Source organism: Haliaeetus albicilla, chromosome 6 (genome assembly GCF_947461875.1).
Source record: "Haliaeetus albicilla chromosome 6, bHalAlb1.1, whole genome shotgun sequence".
Lineage (NCBI taxonomy): Eukaryota > Metazoa > Chordata > Aves > Accipitriformes > Accipitridae > Haliaeetus > Haliaeetus albicilla.
Genome location: NC_091488.1, coordinates 13,582,535 through 13,605,978, shown reverse-complemented (window position 1 = coordinate 13,605,978; position 23,444 = coordinate 13,582,535). Strand labels below are relative to the sequence as shown.

At 42.1% G+C, this 23,444-nt stretch overlaps 1 protein-coding gene across 1 annotated transcript in view; it reads right to left on the bottom strand.

The window, feature by feature from the left end:
- Window positions 1–7,763: 7,763 nt before the first annotated feature.
- DSCAM (DS cell adhesion molecule) overlaps window positions 7,764–23,444 on the bottom strand; it is a 471,653-nt gene continuing 455,972 nt past the window's right edge. The window contains exon 33 of the mRNA XM_069785096.1: window positions 7,764–8,709. Within this exon, the coding sequence (XP_069641197.1) occupies window positions 8,369–8,709 (341 nt within the window). The 3' untranslated portion in view covers window positions 7,764–8,368. The remainder of the gene's footprint in view (window positions 8,710–23,444) is intronic.

Here is a 23,444-nt window from a genome sequence, read left to right as displayed (position 1 = left end):
TTCCAGCCTGTTGTGGCTGTAAGTGGTGTCTTGGGCTGCTTCCAGGCAATTGAGGGAAGCTGCCAATTCACCCAAAGGATAAGGATCTGCCCTGGTGTTGGGAAGAGACTCTCGAAGCTCCCACCTGGAAGCTGAATCCCCACAAACCTCTGCTAGACCCTGAATCCAGGAGAAAGAGGCTACCAACAGGCAGATGCTATGGGGTGCCCAGGCCTGATTTAGTAGATGGTTTGTTGGCCTCAGAGCCTCAGGCTCAGGTAACTCCCATTTATCTAAGGCCAACTTATTGAACTGGCAGGAGCCCAGACTCTTTTTATGCTGGATGTTACTGAAAATGAAAGACTGTCATGAAAATTTTGGGTCCACTGAGTGGTCTTTCCAGTGAGAACACTAATCATCAGGCTATGCGGAAACAAATCTATTGAGAATAATCATAATTAGTAGCAGTAGTCTTTTCATCAGCTTTGGCATAAAGCTTTCTGTATGTTCCTGAGGAGGTCAACACTGACTATCTCCATACCTGCTCTGAGTACCTCCTATGGAAATGGATGTGGTTTTGCTGTGCCGTGTTAGGAGGGGATGGGACAGCACTGAATACAGCTCCCAGGGCCCTGCTGTGTGCATGAGTGTCTGAAAAGTGGTTCACAGCTGTAAAGGGGGATCATGGGCTTGCTGTACTTTGAAGGTTGATGCAGAGCACTTTCCAGAACTCAAACTTCATCCAATTCTTTTTCTTTTCTTCTAGTCCTAGTCAGTGTGAATGACACCCTTCACCTTGACCTGAGCATTTGCCCCTAAAAGTCTCTGACTTGTATTCTCATGCTGAATGGATTAAGAAGCTCAACTTCTTGCTGTGAGGACTAAAGAAAAAAATATGAGTTTATAAAAATAACCAGGAGATGTTGTCTCCTAGATAAGACAATATTTGCTAAAAGGTGGGCCATAAAAATTAAGATCTGGCTATGCACCCACACACAGCTAAGAGAAACACTTGAGTGATGTGACTGGAAGTGGCTGATTGCTGTGGTTTCATGGTGCTGTAGCATCTTTCCCTGCTCCCTTCCACCAAGTGCAATGGAGTGATACTAAAAGGGCTGGGATGATAGCTTTCACGTTGATCTTGACATTCTCTGTGCAGATGATGAAGAGAGTTTGTGTGTACGGGTATGCACGTGCACGCCTGCACGCTGTAATCACAGATAAGCTACTCATGGCGCAGGTGTCAGCTGGCTCTGTAATGCCAGATTGACCAGAAATAACCTGCAATCCCACACATTCCCAGTGCACCAACTCCCTCTGTTTGGTCTGGCAAACCACGTTCAGCTATGCCGTACTCCTGCGGGGGGGCAGTGAAGAGCAGCCTAAATCCCAAACATACCCTGCGTGTTGCAAGCCACCCATGGGATCAAATGCACAGTTGGGTGGTCACATCTACTCTTTTTTAGCTGCTAAATCCCAAGTCTTCCTCAAACAAAGTCTGCCGTGAAACTAGCTTCACGCTCTCTCTAGAGTTTTGTCTTGTCTCTCTTTGAAATGACAGGAAAACTGCAGAGTTATTTTTAACAGCACCTCACCAATTCTGTGTTGCCTATTGCCTTGGTTCACAGCTCCTCCACCTGAGATGATTTTGCTCATAAATACTGTAAAGGTTCACCTTCAAGGATGGTGATTTAATTAGAAGTGCAAAGAGCTATGGCCCAACATGTCAGAGACTAATGAATGAGCTTTTGTGGTTGGTGGAGAGCAGCTTGCCAAGATATCCATTCATTTCTGTACACGCATGATGAAATGCAACTGAAGCTGTCGCCATTTTAAAAGGAAAATCTTATTAGAGTCCAGGCAAGGATAGCAAAATAAAATAAATGGCTTTTGGTGCTTCATCTGTTTGTATGTAGGTTCAGGTGTGATTATGCAGTCTGCTATCAACTTTAATTAAGCTTTCTCTTTGCTCTTGACCTTGGGGCTTAAATATAATTTGTTCTATAGGAAAGACAGGTGGTACAAGCTCAGTGTTTCAAAGTTCAAATTGATTTAGGTTACATTTAATTTAAATTTCCTTATGGAAGCATATAATTTTACTATTACTAATGTTGGAGCAATTACACAGAGGTAAAGACGCTTGTACAGAGCAGGGCCTTACAGCCCTCTAATGCTTTTCTTCATGAACAAAAGTATCTCTGCCTTGTGCTTTTGGTACAATGTTATTTAAATCCAACAGAGTCCCAGTGAGATCCCGCTTTCCTGCGAGTCTCTGGCTGCCCAGATGGACAGGAGGTGACAGCCGGACATCAGTCGCCAGCACCCTGGTGTGCGAAGGCACAGATGAGCCCCAGCACACCTGCGCCCACCTGGGAACAGATGTGGGGTCCTTAATGCTACCAGCCTATTTATCCTCTCCGGTATAACAGGAGCTCTTTTCTTGGCACAGGAGAGATGCGAGCCCCCTGGGAGCTGCAGCCCTTGGTAAAGCAGGCATGCCGGGTGCCATGGGCAGGACGGCTGTTTGATTTCAAGCTTCTGGGCTGAGCCTTATCTATCAGAGCTGAGCTCTCCACCCTTGAGGCTCAGAGGTGTTTGGGAATGATGTGCACTGGGACTTGCCTTGGACACAGGGGAGTCTCAGGTCCCACTTTTCTGGTTTTACAGAAGCAGGGTAGTGGCCGCCCCAGGAAGGGGCACATGCCGCAGGGGTGCAAGACCTCGGTGTGGGGCAGCAGTGGGGGCTGGGACAGCGTGGGAACTGCGGCAGGAGAGGGACTGGGAGATGCTGGAGATGCTGCCAGCAGAGATGAAGGGAAGAAGATGTTCCCTAGGATCCAGAGGCAGCCACAATGAGTTTCTGTAACCTCAAAAACCTCTGAAAATTGAGGGCAGGGTAGGATGGGAAGAAAGGATGATGCCTGCAAGGGGATGGGAGGAAAGAGGATTTTCAAACCCTCTATGAACCTGGTGTGCTTTCTTTATGGAGAAGCTGCAGGATCAACCATAGCAAGGCTCTAGGTGGTGGAAAATCTACCACAATACATGTTTCAATGTGTGCTTGGTATTTCTGAGCCCCCAGCTGCAATGCTCCCTTCCCTCCCCACACCACCCAAGACCTCTATTGCACTACAAATAGCACTGAAACTACAGCTTTCTCTATCAAACTGTTGAATTAATTAGATTAATTTTGTTATCCCACTGGGACTGGAACTGTTAAATAAAGCATTTAGGTGCAAAGATGTAGCTTAACTGAACTTGGGCAATATCCCAAAATCATGTCACTGCATGTTACAGTTTTGATGACACAGTTCCTTAATGATGGCATTTCTCCAGGTTTTCCACCTTGTTTTCCCATTGTGTTGTGGATTTCTCTACTATCTCACCATTATGCGATATCCTTTTATGAAACACCTATCTTACTTGCTTTCAATTAAATAAAAGTGTCCAAAGGTTTTAACTGGGGGGGTGGGGTGTTTATGCTTTCTGACAGACTCAGAGAATGAAAACTTGGCAGTTTCAATGTAAAACCAGTAACTTCCACAATTTATCTCAAAGCTCTCTCTTTTTTTTTGTTTCAGTACTCAGAAATTGGTTTTGGCATTACTCTTCCATGGACAAGGGTAGGGATCAGTTTCCTTCACACTCAGTCCCAGAGATTTTGAAATCTTCTATGTGTATATACTTCCCATTTAAAAAAAAAAAAAGTTACTGGCTAGAAATTCTGTGTGTATGTTTCTAGTCAGGCAGCATCAGGACAAATAAATACCTGCAGCAGCCTTCCTCCTAATAAGCACATCACATAGAAATGGGTCTTCATTTTACGCTCAAATGATTGCTCCAACAGGCAGGAAAGCTGCCCGCTCTTGCTGTGGCTGTGTCTGGCCAGCTCTGCCCTCAGGGTCATCCCTGATGCTTGTCCCCTTGCCTACCGTCAGGCCTGAAAAGTACCAAGCACCTTCAGCGGGTGCCTGCAAAGGGGAAAAACATTTATGTCGGAGGGCAGAGGCATTTAAAACAGAGCCAGGAGGAGATTGCTGTGGGGTGGGGAGCTGGCATACTAAATACTCCCATGCTGAACACCTGCTGGGAAGTTTACAGGACCCTTGTCAACTCTGAAAATAGTTACAGATCCTTTTTATGTCAATTCTAGCACTCTCCTGCCCTGAAATCCCAAACCAAAGGAGTGTAACATTCATTGTGAAAAAAGGAGGAGTAGTTCAGAATGTACAATAAAACCCCAGGGAAGCACACTGTATGACCCCCCAGCAGTGCTGGTGGTGTGCGCTGGGCTGGTGTGATTCCTACAGAGGCATTTTCTTTCTGGTGAGGTGGTGAGGTTCCCCTTGGGATGCTCAGGCAAGTCCAGAGAAAATTAATGGTGAAAAGCACTCTCTTTTCCCTGCTGGAACGCCTCAGAGTTGACCACGAGAGCCCATTAAGCAACTGCTGCGACCTAAAATAACCCAACTAACACTAAAACTATGAACAGGCTGTCCAAACTGTGGGTTTTTTTCCTTTTACCTTTCCTTTCTCTTAAAGGAGAGCTCCCTTCTCTGTGAGAGCTTTTCAGTCTACTCAGGAAAATGGTGTGCTGGCAGAATTTGCCCTTCCAGCTGGGCTCTTTATCCCACCTCTTCACTGTTCATCTCTTCAGGCCCCCTCAAAAACCCCCCAAAAACCTGACCAAAAAACCCCCTCTTCATACATACCTGGCTGTGCAGGCAAACTCTGTTGGGCATCAAAGTCTGAAGACATTTACCCCAAATTACTTAATGCAAGGCATCAGGTGAGGCTTATTGCCATTCCCCCACCTGCAAGCCAGGGATTGGGTATCATCCCCCCACCTGCCTGGGAAAGTAGGAAACCTGGTTGCACAAAGCTCCTCTGGACTCTGTTTGTCCCAAATAGTAGCTCAGGGTTACTTTTGTTTGTTCTTCAACTATGTTATTTGGTGTAATAATACCTCACCTTGCTTGTAACTCCTAAGTCTTCTTAGCTACAGTAACATTGCTATGGAGCTCACCTGGTTAAAAAAATAATTGACCAAAAGACAAACTGAAAAGGTCAATATTTCTTTGGTTCTGAATAGGAAAAGCAAGCTCTGACCTAAAAACAAGGAGAGGGAAAAACTATACTGAGTTTAATGTAATTGTGTTAATCGGACAATTTAAGCAAAACAGTAATGGAATAAAGAAGGATAAAAATGTTCTTACAAAAGGCAGGAGTGAGGGAGTTGCTAACTCATTTGAGACAAAGGGGGAGAGTTAATTACTATCTGCGAATCATTAAAGGGTTAGCTGAGGTTGGGACATGGGGAAAAGTAAACTGTGAATTTTGGTGGTTCTCTTACAGGGAAGTGTCAGAATCACATCAACACTTTTGCTCTCACCTTGGCCCTGCGAACCAATGCACCCTGCAGGGATTTGGCTGCTCCCAGCTATATTGACCTGAGAAAAGATTTTACTTCTACCTCCAAACCTTGACTAGATGTGAGTAGGACAGGCACTTCCTTAAAGCTTCTGTTCCACGTTTAACTAGCTCTACTGCTCCAGTGCTGTTTGCAAAATTAAAAGCCAATAAAACCCCCAAGCCAAGGGGACCGTACACATGTTTACAGTCATGCATACTGACGAGCTGGCTGGATCCAGGGCACGGAGCCAGGCACCCTGCAGGTCTAAGCCTCCGTGTGCTAAGCAGCAGCCCGGTTCCACTCTGATTTTAACGAGCAGGAGACTTGCCATGAATTTCTGCGAATATGGGGCCCCCAAAGGCGTCTTCACTTCATGAGGAGGATGAATATTACCAGGCATATTGAATACAGATGAGGAGGAAGTCTCGTTAAGTCAAGGACAGTTGGCACTTTCCAGATTGTCAGCCAAAGGTAGATTTAGGGAGATATTGGAATATTTCCACTACCAGCAGTCACCAGGAGTTTAAAATGTGAATATTTTCTCCCTGCATCACATGCTCATTCTTGTCTGTCACTGAAGGCAAGTTCTGGTGGGGAGCACAGCCACAGGACCCACCATCCTTGGGCTTGAGGGCAGCCAAGAGCCACAGTAAAAAATGGATCAAGCCTCAGTTTTGCCCAAAAGCTTTTCACCTTTTTTCAGAGGACAAGAAGGAAGCTTCAGTGGAAGCTGAAAATGGCCTGAGACTCCAAAGTCCGGAATGCCACTGAGAAAATAAATTTTTATTTGTAAATGCAGTACTAATGCCCCATCCAGCTCAAGCTGAACACCCCGGAAAGACTCTTGTGGGAATCAAAAAGAACTGAATTGCCCCAAAATGAAATTTTCAATAGAAGTTTAGTTTTCCATGGAGTTTTTCAATGGGAAATAGTAAAAGAAACTTCTTTCTGTATGTTAAATTATGTTCTTATTAAAAAAATGTTTCTCTATGGAAAAAAGCATAACAAACTAAGGCAAATTAATAACTTAATCTTTTTTCAACATATAGTTTTTTCATTCTGTTTGAAAATACTTCATGGGTAATTCTTTTTTTTTTTTTAATTTTTATTTCTTTTTACAGAGGCAAAATGTTGTGTGGTGTTGCTTGGTTTTGGATTTTTGGGGTTTTTTTTGGTGGTGTCTTTTTTTTAATGTGCTTTATCATCATATCGGTCAAATAGGTAGACTAGGTGGAAAGTGGTTCCTTACCTGAGTGACATCTCAGCACTCCTCTGTAGGTCTGTAAGAAGTACATACCTCAAGGATGTCTTCATTTGGCTCCTTCTGTAGGACTTGCCAGCACTTTAGCACTTGGGCTTGACAGAGCTAAGGATGCAAGTGCAACTTGATTCAAGACACTTAAGTACTTTGCTAACTCAGTGCCCTTATAACAGCATAATTACACTAATAATAGTAATGAAACAATTGTACATAACTGCATTTTTTCATTTTGAAACAGCTTGAATTGAGCATGGTGCAGAAATGTTTGAATTAGCAGTGCCCACAATGTCACCAGCCAGGGAAATTGCAGGAGGTTCTCAGCCTGCTCAAGTGTACCTAGTTTATTGCTTTCAGACCCCAGTTAATATTTCCAGCCAGTGCTGAACAGCGTGTTTGTGCTGGCGCTAATCTGGGATGCTCTGCACCATGTTCTCTTGGTCAGGGCACACACAGGTAGCCAGAACACACACAAGGAGGCACTTAGCAAGGTGTTAAACCCACCAACTATAGTATTCATCATTTATACTTTGTGTAAAACAAGCAATATTACTTCTCGTGTAATCAAAAGATGCAACAAAGTAATATGAGCTGACAGGTCCTCTGTAAAAAGATTTTTTCCTCTAAAGGAAGCTGTGCTGATCTTAGACCTGGAGTAACTTTTTCCTCCCCTTTCTTCTATTATGGGAAAAGCTGTTTGTGTTTTTTCCCCCAGTCCTTATGTAAGCAACTAATTTCTGTGAGTGCTACTCCCAAATGGACTAAAAATCCATTCCTAGGGAGTAAGTAAAGTAACATCAACACATTTCTTCTGATCCAAAAAATATTGAAGCTGAACAAAAGCCTCCCAGTGGCTGATGAAGCGAATGCAGACAGTCCCTGATGAGTTTGATTCAGAGCACTCGGGACTTGCACCGTCCTAGCTCTCTGCCCCATGGTAGCAAAAAAGCTGTGGGTAAGTGAACGTCAATTTTTTTTTCCAAAGGTATGACCCCCGCTTTCCTTTTCTGCCCAAGGTACAAGAAGACATTGTTCAGATTCTGGAACTGACATGGTGGTTACATTTAGGGAAAACCAAGTACAGCAGAAGGCAACGGAAGCAGACGTCACAAATAAAGGCAGAAGACCCTTTTATTTCGCATAGACAAAATGCAAAGAGTGTCTCATTAAATTAATATTAAAAAAAAACCCAAATCAGTCCCCTCACTCCACTGACATCACTCATCCTAATTAACAACAAAAAAAGAACAATCAAGGACCCATTTTCTAATTAAAAAAAAAGGTGCAAACATGACAAAAGACTTGTTTTTTTCCAAATCAATGTTCCTGTTGAATTCACAAATAGGGTGATTTTTTTTTTTTTGTGATTTTTTTCCCTTTTAAATCTTGTCTGATGGAACTTCCAGTTAAAATGTTTTAGTTAAGTCTCCATGCACTTCGTAGAAAATCAGTAAAAACACAAACGCTTGTGAAGATCAGAAAACTGGACTCTTTTACCCAAAAATTCAGATGTCCAGTCAGATGAAGCTCACACTCAGACAGAAAAAAAGCAAGAGAGTCTTTGCACTGTCTGTCGTTCATATTTTTTTTTTGTCAAATAGTTTGGCAATCTTCTTCTTTAATTATAAATATTGGAATTCAATAAAAAAAAGGTAGCTTTCATTGGATTTTTTTTCAGTGTAAATATTTACAGCCACTGTCCAGCCATGCTCTTTTTGTTATACCAGGGTATAAGATTTTGCGTAGGGATTGTTTCCTTTCAAGTGGCCCCGGGAGTCCAGCAGGGATTCTTGGGAGCTGCTCATTTTTGCTGCCTGTCCTAGCTCAGCTCCTTCTCGCTGAGGTAACGTCGCCACAGCACCAGGTTGCCATGACTGTACTTCTCTTGTGGAGGATGTCTCCATGGGTATCGGCTCCAGGACGGTGGGGCGCTTCAAGGTTCGGCTTTTCTGCGGCTCCAAGCAGGCTTGCCCCAAACCCAGGTCTCTGCTCGTGCCCTGCACGCCACGGTTCAATAAAAAGTCCATCCTAAGGTAGGGTGGCAAATGCATGAGATCACCTGGGGAGGCAAAAGTGAAAAAACAAGTCCTTACTTATGGTCGTGTGCTGTGTTACGCTCACTTACTGGCTGGGGGAATCAAGCTGATGGATTTGGCCACCAAAGCAGAGTATCTGTAATCAATCCAGCTGCAGCATTTAGAGTTGGTATATTGTTTGTCAGCCATTTACTATGCTATGATCTTACAGAATCAAGGGTCAACAGTCTCCTTTTGGGCAGACCCATAAGAATTCACTATTAATATTTGTTTCCATACTAGAATGACTATAAGGAGAAGTGCGATGTGTTTTACATGCACTCACAGCATGAAGAAGACAAACTGAAAAGACCAGGAAGTTTTTCTCAAAATCCTAGAAGAAAAAGTCTTGGTTTTCATTTGTCAAAACTTGGAAAATGTACAGGCTCGGTAGATTTCCTTTTCTTATTTTCCATTTTAAATGAAAACCTTCACAATTACAATTAATGACCCCCAATCCAGAATAGAATGACCAAATTATTTTAAATGGATGCATGAGTGTTAAAACTATAGTTTTTAAAGAGATTTTTGAATAAAAGAGAAAAGCATTCTTGTTCCAGTATAATTACATTTACCTGCCATCCATCATCACTGTATTTAAACCACTAATGATTTTCTACCACTATGGCCATCAATATGCTGCTGTTTTGTAGCAACAAAATTCATTGGAGCTGGCACCTAGCTCTTGCATCAACCTTCCCTTCTGTTCTGTATTGTCAAGGAAACCTCCTCTTTGTTATTTCCCCTAATTTCTGGCCATTTCTATGTGAACCTGGTGATGGCAGCCTCCTCAGTTCAGAGGATTTGTCTTTGCAAATCTACAGAGTTCACACAGGTGCCTTGGACCTGCTATCTGTAATTAGGCAGGGATAAGTGTTACCTTCCACATATCTCTATGTGTATTAGACCTGCTACAGAAATCAGTTTGGCTTATTTATTTTTGGCCTGCTTGTTAGGCATTCATAAAGTTACTTCAAGCAAATGAGAGGCAATCAGGCACATAATGACATTACCTTAAAAAAATATTTGATGGTGTAACCTCATGTATATATGAAAAAAAGCACTTATAGGCCCATTCAAGAACAGCATTTCCCCTTCTTTACAGACCTCTGCAGCTGTATAGCTTCCTTTTTATAGCTGATATCAAAACCATAGTCTCATCTACAGATGGGATGCACCCTGAATGTTTAAAGTAGAAGACTCTTGGCACTACTACACCTGTGTCTACAGGAGCTATTTACAGCAGTAGAAATTAAGGCTGAGCTGTGGCAGTGGCATAAACAGTACACTAGGAAAGCACTTCTTCATAATAAAACAAGGCATAACAATTCCGTTTTTCCTAACCATACTAAAAGCTGTCCAATGATCTAAAATAAAACAGGTCTTTTGCTTTCTCATATAAGTCAAGGCATTGCAAATCTTGCCTAAATGAGTAACAGCATCTGCTCTATCCATAATTTCAGGTTACAGACAGAGAATTGCTGCGAAGTTACATTTGGACAGAAACACTGGTTATTCCTATAGAAATCCCCCAGGCACTGTCTGATTCCATATGTTTTATTCTAGCTAAATCTCCAACAGAGATGCATGGTACTTAGTGTCTAATCCCCATAGAGTAAGATGTGCATATCTCAAGATTAGGCTGACATGCACCACAATAGCGTTTACATAAGTTTAGAGAGATGGGAAGGTTTGTGCTTATAATGATACAGGTTACCACTTGAAAAATGAATTGTGGTAACATTATTTGGTTTTACTCATTTACCCTATTTTCCTACAGTACCTTTCATGCCAGACCCATTCAGCGTATGAGACCTATTTCAGCCGAGACAGCAATGTACCTACCGCTGGGGGAAAGCACATCAGGATACAGACACACGAACTGGCAGGCGCCGACTCACTCCACTTAACTAAAGGCATCGAACGGAGCTGCCCGCGGGTATGCCCGTGCTGCCCAACAGCCCCTTGGCACCCAGACCCCCATACCCTGGCCACCCATGCTGCACCCCAGTTATTTTGCTTCTGGGTTCCCTTTTGGGCCGAGTCCTTCCACGATGCAGTTGTGGGGACGGTTTGCTCCAACGACCATTCCCCGTGGGCTGCGGGGAGGAGACAGCCTAGATGGGAAACTCTTAGTATTGCTTGCTCCCTGTGGCTGCATCTTCTGCAGCATCGCGGTATCCTAAATTAGGAGCCTTATCGCTACCTGCTCCTCCCCAGTGGGGGAGAGAGACAAGAGCGTAGGAGCGAGATGCTGCCCCCGCGTACCTGTCTCTGCCCACTAACGACGGTGGTGAGGGCCTTCGTTTGGCTGCCTCAGGCGTGGGTTATCCCTGTCAGGGCCCCAGCGAAGGCGGGCAGCAAAGCACGCCTCTGAGATGGCAACAGTGGGCGTGAAAACTTTGTGACTAACTATAAATACCAAAGTAATACCTTCTTTCTTGTCAGGGATGTTTAGAGACTGCCGGGGTCAGAAAGCGGGGTTTCTTTTGTGCTCCCATGGTTGCCCACCATGCAAAAGAGGCATCCCTCAGCCCCGGCAGAAAAGGACCAATTTTCTGTGCTGAACCCCCATCCCTATTCCCCGCAACAACAGGCCTTTTCCCAAAGAAGTCTGTTGCCCTAACACCAGCTCTGACGGGCTGCTGCCAGGCGGCACAACGCCCGCTGCTTTATTAAGACCAGCCAGGTAATTTCACACGCATTCCCTCTTACTACTGCATTTTCTGTTTTATGGTCGACTTTCCAGGAAGGAGCCGGTGCGGAGCAGAAGCCGGAGCATGGCTCATTGGCAGACCCCCGCAGTCGCCTTGGAGAGCCACTTCTGTATCTTAACACACCGCTCCTTCTTGAGAGCCATGGATGTGCATGGACTATGAAAAAGATGAGTGTTGAACCTTACAGAGATGAAGGTTGGTTTTCAAGCTGCTGTCTAGACATTTCGCACATGTATTTAAGAGCTTCAGGCTGTGTAAAAAAGACCTTTTTTTCCTCCCTAAATCTACATAAGAAAGCATAGTCAATAATCTGTGTAAACAATATGCAGTCATTTTACTGTAATTTTCTAAATGTCTGGGGGCAAAGTTCCAACAGGATTGCAGTAATGGGAAACCAGAGAGTGTAACTTGGTCTCCAAAGCTGGATACGCAATGCACAATCTCTGGCATGGCTTACACAGAGCACTCATTATTTGGTATGATGTACACATTTTCCTATCATAAAAAGTGCCAGCGCTCCTTCTTATCTGCAAGAAGCATCTTTCCCTGCAAGTGCTTATAAAACAAGCAGATTATTAAAATCATTAGAAAAGAAAAATTTTGAGATCAGAACTTTTTCTTCTTTGCTAGGATTGAAACAGTCTCACAGGATGAAAAAGTCTTTGATTTAGAAGAACTAATGTGTTTCTTACTTGAAAACAGAGTCTTTGAAATATAACCACAGGGGTTCCCTTTTGCCATTCCTACATCAGTTCTGAAGGTATATTTGAGGACTAAAAGCCTCTTGCATATCTATGGAGTTACTTGGAAAGACTTTGGTTCTCATCCTTCTGGACTCAACAGTGTAGACATTTTTTTTGTTTTCTTGCTATTCAGCTGAATGGTGATTTTTTTTCAGGCAAAGCATTATGAAGTTTCAGGATGGTTCACTGCTTTTGATGCTCTAATTACCTCTTTTCAGCTGTGTGTGTGCCTTATTACTAACGAAAGCAAACCTTTCAAGTGCATGAACACTGCAAATGAGCATGTTTAATAATTCATGCATTTTGGTTTAATTAGTACAAAAGACATTGTAAAACTATAGTTTTCTGATGCATTTTTAAAAAAGGGAAATTTGCTGTATTCAGAAACACTGAATTCATATACAAACAATAAACATCCAGTCAAATCTGAATGCGGCAATTCAAGCCAGAACTACCTCAGTCTTTTTTTTTCTGTCCAACCCTCTACTGAATTATTTAGTATAGCACATTTAAGAAAATGTTCGCTTCAACAAATATTTGTAAACAAATGCTAAAAGTCACTTACTATGATATTTACCATAAGGAACACATTCTACCAAAAAATGGAGCATTTTCTGAGTTAATGCAGCACTTGGCAAAAATATCACTGCTCAACTTTTCTGGGATTTTATTCAAGATAGCTATCTTGTTTGCAGAACTAAACCAAGATGAGATGCCCTCCTTTCTCCCCAAAGATGTACCTCATACCTCTTTCAAATGCCAGAGAGCTTGCATGTATTTTTGCTTTCATCTGCTCCAGAAAAAATCTAAGGATTTGTGCTTATATTCAATACAAAGATCATCACAGACTGCAAAAAAGATGCTCTTACCAAGTTGTCACGATAACTATATGCATTTTCTCATGAATCGTAACTTCCACTAAAGCAAAAGCAATTTGTCTTCACAATGCTCTGACACAGATACCCTCAGTGATGATGACTGCCTGATGATTTTCAAGTTTTGGTTTGCCATGTGAAGGAAATTCCATGCTATTTGAAAGATTATTTTAGAAGAGTTTATAAAGCTGGACTCGTGACTATGACAGGATATTTTATTTAACAAAGGTAAGAATGAGACTGGGTGAATAGGGCATTCACACAGCTTACTTCAATAGGCTAGTGGGTAAAAAAAGCTCTTAGAGATCTCTCTGGCATGATCTCATGGGATCATGCCAGAACTGAATCCATACAGCTCTGTTAGCACGGGTAAGGTGCCTTGCTGATGTAGTTATGTTGATTTGGGACCCAAGTGTACTCTTCATGACATTGTGCAGTGCTGGGGGGGTGTACAAGTGCTAGCAAAGATGAAGTGCCACTGCGTTGGGCATCTCTCGGCTAGTCCTGAGTTTGGAAGTGGAAGCACGGATGGGATATTGTGTTTTCCTTCGAAAGGAAGCAAGGGAGACAGAGCTGCTGACAGATAGATTTAAGTTCATGTTTATGCTGATTAAAAAGTTTAGTGGGGTTTTCCAGCTCACTAGCACAGTAAATAAATCAGTGAAGCCTTTGCTGATACTCACAGGCTGTTTCTCAGGAAAAAGACTGCCCATAGGAAAAGCTTAACTTAGAAATGAGGAAAGGGTGGAGGGTTTGCAAGGCCAAGGTGAGAGGTGTGATGAAAAAAAGAGCACAAGCGATGTTCAGAGGTCTTTGTCACTTCAAAACCTGACACACCATTAAAAGCTAGCAGGCAAAGATTTCTTAGACAGCAGCAGCTTGATCTGAATCTGGACTGATAGCAGCAATAACATTTCTTACAGTTGCTGCTGTCAGTGTTTGAACCCTGCTGGTGCTCCCTCACTGTCCACCTTCTGGCCATGTATCCTGCACTGAACCCGCAGAACAGTCAGCGCTGCGCTGCAATCGTTCCCGCACCAACAGGCTAAGAGTCAGACCTGCAAGGCTCACAGCACGCTGCAACTTCAGAAATAAATACACTTAATGAGCAATAAAGCCAACTGTTCGGTTACCTTGATCCTGTGTCCTGCTCAGCCAAGCAGGGGGTAAAGAGGATCAGTCCTGAACCTCCTGGCTTGGCTGATACAGGTCTCAGCCTGGTGGTGCCTCAGTGAAGAGCTCAGCACCAGCTCTGCCCTCCTGCCTTGTTAGCCAGGAAAAGTGACTGGCTGCAAAGGGAAGCAAGGAAATCCTTTCCAGATGCAGAGTCATTCCTGCCCCAAAATGGGGAGCTGGTGCTCCCAGCACCCAGCTGAGCTTCATGGTGCCCGCCTTGACTCAGCACCCAGTCGAAGGGTCAGAAGGGTACTTGTTGGAAACTTGGAGGATAATGAAATGAAGAGAATCAAAGCAGTAGGCAGCTTTAACTTATGCCTCTGTTAGGGTTTGTTTTGTTTTGTTTTGTTTTCCCCAGGATCTGTTCAGTGTGGAACTGCCTTCCCAATGCTCTTTGTTTAATAATTACTATTTTCTTGTAAATGTTGCAGTAAAATGCCACAACTGAACAATAAAAAATTTCTGAAGAATGCTTTGAATAACAGGGCTCCACTCTCTAGAGCCAATATGCATCAGTAATGGAAATGGAGGTGAAATTTCCCCATGCAAATTACTGACTGCTCAAATGAATGGGAACCTCAGCTTGCTCTCAATCAACAGGAGCACACCATTAACAAGTTCTGGAGCTTACGGGCTCCTTCTAAACCCATTTTTTCAATACAAAAGCTGGATTTAATAATTCTCTAAGGTGATCTGGAATAAAAGGCAAAAGGTCCAAGCACTCCCTTAAATTACAGTCTTAGCAGAGGAAGGGGAGAGGAAAGAGGGAGGAGGCAGAGCACAGCTTTCTCATTAGCGAAGAAGCTGCTGTAAAAGCAGGCACATGCTCTTCCCTTCTTCTATCTCTGCTTGGCTGCCCAAGAAAAATGATCAAAGTGCTCAATGTTTGGGGGACACTTTTAAACCAACTGAATGCATAATGTTGATCAAGGCCAGCAAGGTGTCTGGATGCATTTCAGCTGCTAACCTGCCCTTTGTAGCTTTGTGACCCATGCCATTACATCTTTTGGGCTTCTCACAGTGTTTTGGCAGACGACATAAAAATCACGTCTTTACGCTGTTCATGTTTGTGATCACGTAGGAAACAGCCAAAACACTTCAGAAAAATATGCCAAGTTTCCCATTTCTAGATGGAGAAATCAGAATTCCCTATCATCCCTGCAGGGCTGTACTTTATAACTGGCAAGTTTAATTTTTCTTTCTCCATGAAAACTGCACCCTTGTAGATAATTGGAAGATCTCTAACACCTTGTTAAATATTGCATGTTGCAGTCTGCTAAAACTGGCATTTTCATAAAAGCATTAAAAATACCAACTATGTTTCACACAACAAAATAAAAACAACAGTTAAGTTACTGTTGACCACAACTGTTGGAGTTATCTCTTAAGAAACACCAGGGTATCAGTAAAACTGTAGTTCAGGAGCCAAATTTGCTACTGGCATAAATCAGAGTAGCTATATTGATTTCAGGAACACTATAAATTGATTTATACTTACTGGAGATTAGGTTTAAGTGACTGAAAATGAGGATCCCAACTAATGTGGATAATTTTTTTTTAAGATGATTAATTTTGTTATTTAGATTTAATTCTAATTCCAAGAAGTCCTTAATCAATGTGTCTTAAAGCAAAAGCATGACTGCTATAGTTTAGCTGAGATCATACATCTGTACTACATCAATGTAACACACTGTGCATCTGTCTAACTGAATGCCAGGAGACTTGATTATCGTGTTGTTGCCTGCTCCCGAAAGCTCTAATGAAACAGGAATCAAAGCACATTTTTGGTTTGTATTTCTCCAAGCAGAACTTTGGTCTTTCATACAGTGCTGCACTTTTAAAACACCTCTCAGATGCTTTGTACCTTCCAGAAGTAACTTTAAGGAGAATGGACATATTTTTAAGGGCCTCTTTGTCGCTGAGCTGGCAGTGTAAGGAAGGAAAAACTGATTAATTCCAGGGGCCAGATAGATTTAGACTCTATGGAGATGCCATGTGGGTGTTCAGCCTCACAGGGATGGTGCACCTGCAAAACTGAGGCCTTCCTGTTTCGATTTGATGCAATGTCTAACTTATAAAAACTTGTAAAAGAGACCTCACCATGTAAATCAATATGCACTCCAAAACTCAAGTCAGAAAAACTGTCAATAAATAATGAAATGATGTTAGAAAACTAAAGTACGGGAGCTCTCCCTTTCCGTCTTCACCTTGTCACGCAAGCTGCTTCATACATTTTTAAGGATGCTCTGAGACAGCGCTCTCCTGCCCACCGGCTGAGCTAGGAAAGCTGTGCTGGAGCCCTCGCTCAGGTGCCTCTAGTTAGCGATGCTGGAGTTTTAAGAACGCGTTTGCTGATCCTGGGTGCAGTGAACGGAAAGTGTTCAATTATACATCAGCTGAGGTTAAATCGATCGTGACTCCATGGAAACTGGCATCCTTCATGGGTTTATTCCTGGGATATCTTGGGAGCCTAGATTCAGCCCAGAGGCTGGAGAGGTGAGGAGTTTGAACTGTACTTATGGTTCACTGAAATCAGTGGGAGCCACTCTGTTGACCTCAACAGGCTTTGCGGCATACCCATGAATTCATGGCTAAACCTGACCGTGCCAAGGTGAGGGGTAAGCATAACGCTCCACTAATAGTTACGGGGAGGTCAGGCTACAACAAGGAAACCAATATCGATGCTGCCCTGCTGCTCTGCTGAAGATATATTCACGGATAAATTACTGTAACTTGGTCTCCACATGTCCATCAGTTTGAATCACCTGAGTGATGCTGATGAGGTGCATCATTGCATTTTTGTTAATTAATCCACTGGGACCAGAAGTTCAGCTCTCACATTTAAATTAAGGATGCTGGCACAAAAAGGGGAACAATATTGAAATACATCCACATGTACATACAGCTATGCTTTAAAGGCCAGCATATAAAGAAGCTCTTACATGGATAGCAAAGACTATCGCTACAGTCAGATTATGAATGTACTGTTAAAACAAAAGTTTGTTTCTCTAGTGATAACAGTTTCTACTTTACTTGCAAAAATAGCACAAGTGTGTTTTTTTTCTTGCAGGTAAGATTTGGTTTACATTTTCAGATGCCAGTCTCTCACTTCTCCTATAGATCTCAGATTACATTAAGGTCCTCTTAGCACAGGGGAAATGAGCAGAGCCTGCTGTGTGTGCAGTCAGTTAAAGCAGTAACAGCTGTAATTGACTGCCAGGACCTTAAAGCAAGGCTAGATCCGTTCTTATCTGTATGGAAACAACTGCTTCTGGTTACCTTGGGCTGACTGAAAGCCCACGCAAAAATCACACACGCTGTGTCTCAACACTATCAAGGTGAAATGCTTTGGCATATTCAAAATTAAAACGGCATGAACAGGTGAAATCTAGTTTTTGTAGAAGTGAGGTTTAAGATAGGGACTCTTAACAGAACTGCTCTAAAAATCTATTATTTTAATTGGACACAGCATCTTTGGTTTGATTTGGAACATTTGCTGGTAGTTTTAGAAATTTAACATTGCAGTTATGACTGTAAGAACATGAAAGTAGCTGAAAATTTACTGATAAATGTAATCCTTGCTTTAGGCATAAAACTCTCCACTAAGTACAGTTGAATCCAATGCCTCCAAACCTACAGAAAACATGGGTAGTCTATTTTAATAGTTGCAGCTTATGAAAAAAAAAAAAGACCATAAAGAAAATAATCAGCTTTAGAAAAACTAAATTAAATTCAAATTAAAAAAAAAAATCTCATTTTTAATAAATATTTTGTTGGTAATAAAAAGGTAGGAAATGGGCATTCTAGACAGGGTGTTTTCCCTAACATGCAACTTTTAATCTAGAAGAATGCAAAAAACCAAATAGTATCACAAACCAGCACAGTTTTGGATACTGTATTTTTTTCCAAAGTTAATGTTAAATCTCAAATAAAAATAACAAATAAATTAGCAACAGGAAAAGATAATTGTGCTCCTACACACTCCTCGTAGAGTCCTTGAGGAACTGGTACCAGTTGTTTCTCTCCTCTAATAAAAAAATAAAATAAATCTTCCTAACACCAGTATCACTGATTTATAGATGACAGTTGTAAAAATAATTTAAATTACTTTTATCATCAAGAACTTGAATTTAGCTTCCAGACATCTTGTATGCTAACTAAAATGGAACTTTCACATTACATTTGCACAGAAATTTTGTATTTGTAACTGAACAGCTGCCCTATTTAAACTCATGATTCACACCACCATAGTTTTCCTTTCTGTCCTCATAATATTTTAGCTTTTGATCTGAACCTGCTTAGGTTCATTTTTATTGTACTGGCAAGGTTAAAAAACTTGCAGTGTGAACTTTCCTTTCTGTAAATCCACCAGAAAAGTAATGCAAGCCAATGATTTCAAGTACGTAGTCATGTCAAATTAAATGTGGAATTAAATGGTTTTCATCCCCACAGAACATTCAGCTTTTCACAGCAGAAGGAGAAAAAGCTCCTGACACTCTGCAGAAATAAAACCTGAGACAGGATAAAGGCATTTTAGTCTCATCACCGATGTGCCATTTCTGTGATAAGAAGCAAATGGCACAGTCTGTCTCTTTGTGACATGTTCCTAGTTTTCCAACAAAGCAATAGAAAATGAAAAGAAGGTGTTCCAGGTGTGGGAAAATTTAATATGGAAACATTAGAGATGCTCATCTAGGGGAGTTACTTTAGAATATGTCACTCGTGTAGGTAAGTATACATACAAGTAAGTTAACATATGTGTTAAGAGTATTCACTACAGTTAAAAACATAGGCAAGAAGTTTTTCTCCCCACTTACAACTGTTCTGCCTGTCCCACTGCTTTCCCACCTGCCTATTTTGATGTCTCCTTATGTCATTTTCTCAAAACTGGACCTTGGTCTCCAGTTTTGGAGTCAGGATGGTGATTTCTTTGTTCTACATACACACTATATATGATGTGCACATGCACATATCTATTTTTTTATATATATATTCTATTTTATTTGAAACCAGAGAGTGCAAGTGTAGAACTAAAAAAGAAAACAATCCATATATTAGCCTTTTCACACTTTGCTGTGGGATTTCTGAACAAAAAAAAGGTCAAATGTAGATTCCCCCATATCTTCAAGAAATTCAGCTTTGGATCTGGAAACTGTGGAACTGTACAATTCCATTTTCAGTCAATGCAGAATAATATAATAGGCCTGGGGAAAAGAGGCAAAAGGTGAGCTGGAAGCCCTAAGTCAAGAGTCCCAGCCATTACTGAATCCCCAGTGGCTGAATTTGTATCGGATTCAGTTACCGCTGCAGCTTATAGAGCGCTGTCAGCAACTTTTCCATAGAAAGCAAGTCTCTAAATAGATTTCATCACTATGTCACACTTTCCTACATTGAGTAGAAGAGGGAAATAACTCCTTCACCCTTGAACTCACAGATCAGTAGAAAAGAGTTCACATCTCGTTATCTCGGGTTACAGGGCTGACATTGAAAATATACTGTGCTTTCTATTACTGCGTGGTTCATGTTTTTCTTATTGTGCTAAGCAGCTTATTTTAGCTGTAGTGACTGAACACTGGAAAAGAAGATTTGTTTCTTGACTTGGGTGTTTAAAACAACATTAACGCACTGCAGGTGATGTCCAGACTATATTTTAAGGGACTCTTGTAAATAATTATTTAATAAAGTACTTGCATTCTGGAGCTTACAGCTTGTCTACAAGCTAAGACTTTGCTGTTCAAGTCAGCAGGATTAGTCAAAGCAGCAAGAAACTTGTAAATTGGGTCGAGAATGCTAATTAAAGCATCTTAAATACTGAAAGAACTTGATCATTCAGCAAAGCTGGAGAGGTCAGACCAGCGTTCTTTTCTATTAAATATGCAGTAGGCTTAGGGCTAGACTCAAGCTGCTTGACTTAGGTGCTGAACTGAGAAACCGAGACCAAAGAAGTGCCCGTACTTGCTTGCTGAGAGCTTGACTGAGAGCAGGCCTGTCCTGTCCTCCGGCTGCTGTGAGAAGGTGGTGGCTGCTGGCCAAATCTCCTCCTCTGGGATGGAGAGGCCGAGCAGGAGGGCTGGCAGGCAGAGGATGGAGCTCTGCCCCCAAGCATCAACCAACAGCACATGGGCAGCAGGAGGAAAATGCTTCCAGTGGAGCAGGGGCTTAGCAAACTGGTGCTCCTGCTCTGTGCAGGTGTAGGGACCCAGGAAAGCACTCAGCTTCCCCATGGAGGGATGGGGTGTTCTTGCCATCTTCAGGGCTGTGAAATCAGTCTCTGGAAAATCTGTTTTTTTCGGAGTCTGCCTGGCTGCCTTTCCTCTCCACCCACATGCAGGATTCTTTCCAAACTGGTTCCTTTCATCAGCTGAAAGTTTGTAGAAGAGGTCCTGAGATATAAAATCTTGGCACGCTTTAAATGGATTTCAAAATCTCCTAATCTGACAGTAATGATATTTCTTCTCTGGAAGTGTATCTGAGATGTTGTTAGTCCTGCAGGATTTCTGTCTTAATGTGATCTCCAAAGAGGCAAGGAAGGGGGATTGTCAAAATGAGCTTGCGCTTGCTTGTTTTGTGACATCAGGTAGACAAGTTTCTGCCTGGTCCGAGTCAAGCTAACCCTTAAGGATAATGTCACGTATTTGAAGAGCTTCTTTTTTATGCTGATTAGCATCAGAAAAATATAATCTGGGGGTCTGAGTTTTGCAGTACCCCTGTGAAAGGGGGGTTTCTGCAAATAGCAAGAGACCTGATGAAAACTTTCTAGATATTTCCTATCCAAGCACCGGTCAGATATTATTTCTTCCAAGCATGAATTCCATTGCCAGAGGATGCAAGTAAGTTGTCTGTGCACAAAAAAACCATAAATAGCACTTGGGAATAACAGAAATATCAAAATACTTCCCAGTTAATAGCTGTTCTTTTCTCAAGCACAATAATTTAGGAGTAGAGAGAGTAAAAAACCCAAGAGGCTTCTTGGCTGAGGCTATTACTGAGATTTAAAATTATAATAACAGAAATCTATTTTTAATAAACTGCTACTGCAATGTTTATTGCAGTTAAGAATAATTGTTATGGTAACTCAGTTTGTGGTTAATGTTTTTAAAACAGAAAAGAGAAACATTATTATAAAACTTTTTCAACCTCTACAATTATCTTCCACTTTTTTACATTAGAGACTCTTTGATGGCACAGTGGCAGGTAGGAAGAGAGTATATTTCTTTCCAATTTCTGTCCCACCCAGTTTCTGAATGCAAGATTTGAATGACAACTTTGGAGGACAAAGGACTGATTCAATTGTCAACCTCCCAGGTAAACTTTGGGTAACAACTATTGAAATTTCTGAATATTAATATGAAAAAATGCCTCAGTTTTGATCTTGAAGGACCTAGTATACTGTTGAGATGATTGCCTGGCATACCTATTCTTTGAGGGCCTGATCTTGCTAACCAAACTTCTAGTTAGTGACAAAGTTAGTGACAACTGTGGGGAGGAGAGCAGCAATCATAATCCCAAACTTCTGGGAGTTTTGATGCTGAGAAAAATTCAATGCTAACAATGTATTGACATCATTTTTATACCATGAAAAATATTAATACTGCACAGAGCTTAGGAATTGAAGACCCACTTTTTTGAAGGATGTGATTTATCCCACATGTTTAAAATACTGCTATGCTATCTCTACCGCTTCAATTTTCTCTTTTAATGTGCCTCCTGAGACACAAGACTATTTTTATGGCTTACTGAGAAATGTCACCATCTGCAGTGGGTCAGCTTCAAGGCCTGGGCAAATTAGGCCTGCCAGCTCTGTGAAGTCCACAAAAACCTATGTGCAGGCGTGCATCCATCCTTTCATTTTTTGGAAGCTATGCAGAAGCTGTTGTTTAGCAGTAATTTCAGTTTGCTTGGTGGTTTATAACGTGTATAAAGGAAAAATAATGATGCTATTGTGGATGCTGAAGCAGAACCTACAAATAATGTCAACTTTTTCCAAAAATCTGTCTACAGATTGTAAAGATCAGAGCACAAGGATGCATAAGACATGCTTTCAAAACACTGAATGTAGGAATTATTTTAAAAAAATCCTACTTCCCTGTTCCATTTTCTGTAGCTATGACTTTTGAAAAGTTTAAGAAAAATGCAACACCTAAAATATTTTTTGTTGAAGACTGTTTAATAACACCTTCTCTCTATACTGGAAAGTTTTTGCCTGGTGTCAAGACAGTGATGCAGAAAACATCTACAGCTGCTCTTACAGACAACTAGAAGTAGCCTCATGTCAAAGCAAGCTGATTGATATTCAAGGATCACCTCCTCCAAGCTCAATGAGCAGAAACTCAGTCAAAAATGCCAGCAGGCCTGCATGGATGAACAAGGAGCTCCTGGCAAAACTCAGACACAAAGAGGGAGTACACAGAGGGTGGAAGCAGGCACAGGTAACCTGGAGGGAATATAGAGACACTGTCCAAGCACGAAGAAATGTGGTTAGGAAAGTCAAAGCCCAACTGGAGTTGAATCTGGCCAGGGATGTCAAGGAAGGCTTCTATAAGCATATAGGTGACAAAAGGAAGGCCAGGGAAAATGTGGCTCCGCTGCTGAATGGAGCAGGGAACCTAGTGACACAGGACATGGAAAAGGCTGAGGTACTGGCACAAAACTGGGAGGAGTGGCCCATACACCAGAGGATTGTGCCGCCATCCAGAGGGACCTTGCCAGGCTGGAGAAATGGGCCAACACAAACCTCATGCAGATCAGCAAGGGGAAGTGCAAAGTCCTGCACCTGTGGAGGAACAACCCCATGCACCAGTACATGCTGGGGGCCACCCAGCTTGAAAGCAGCTTTGCAGAAAAGGCCCTGGGGGTCCTGGCAGACACAGAGTTGAACATGAAGTAGCAATGTGCCATTATGACAAGGGACAGCTGTGACCTGGTTTGCAATAGGAGTGTTGCCAGCATATCAAGGGAGGTGATGCTTCCCTCAGTGCTGGTGAGGCCATACCTGGAGTGCTGCGTCCAGCCCTGGGCTCACCAATACGAGAGAGATGTGGAGCTACTGGAGAGAGTCCAGCTAAGGGACACTGAGATGATTAAGGGACTGGAGCATGTCTCCTACAAGGAAAGGCTGAGAGAGGTGGGACTGTTCAGCCTGAAGAAAAGAAGGGTCGAGGGGATCTCATCAGTGTATACAAATACCTGAAGGGAGGGTGCAAAGAGG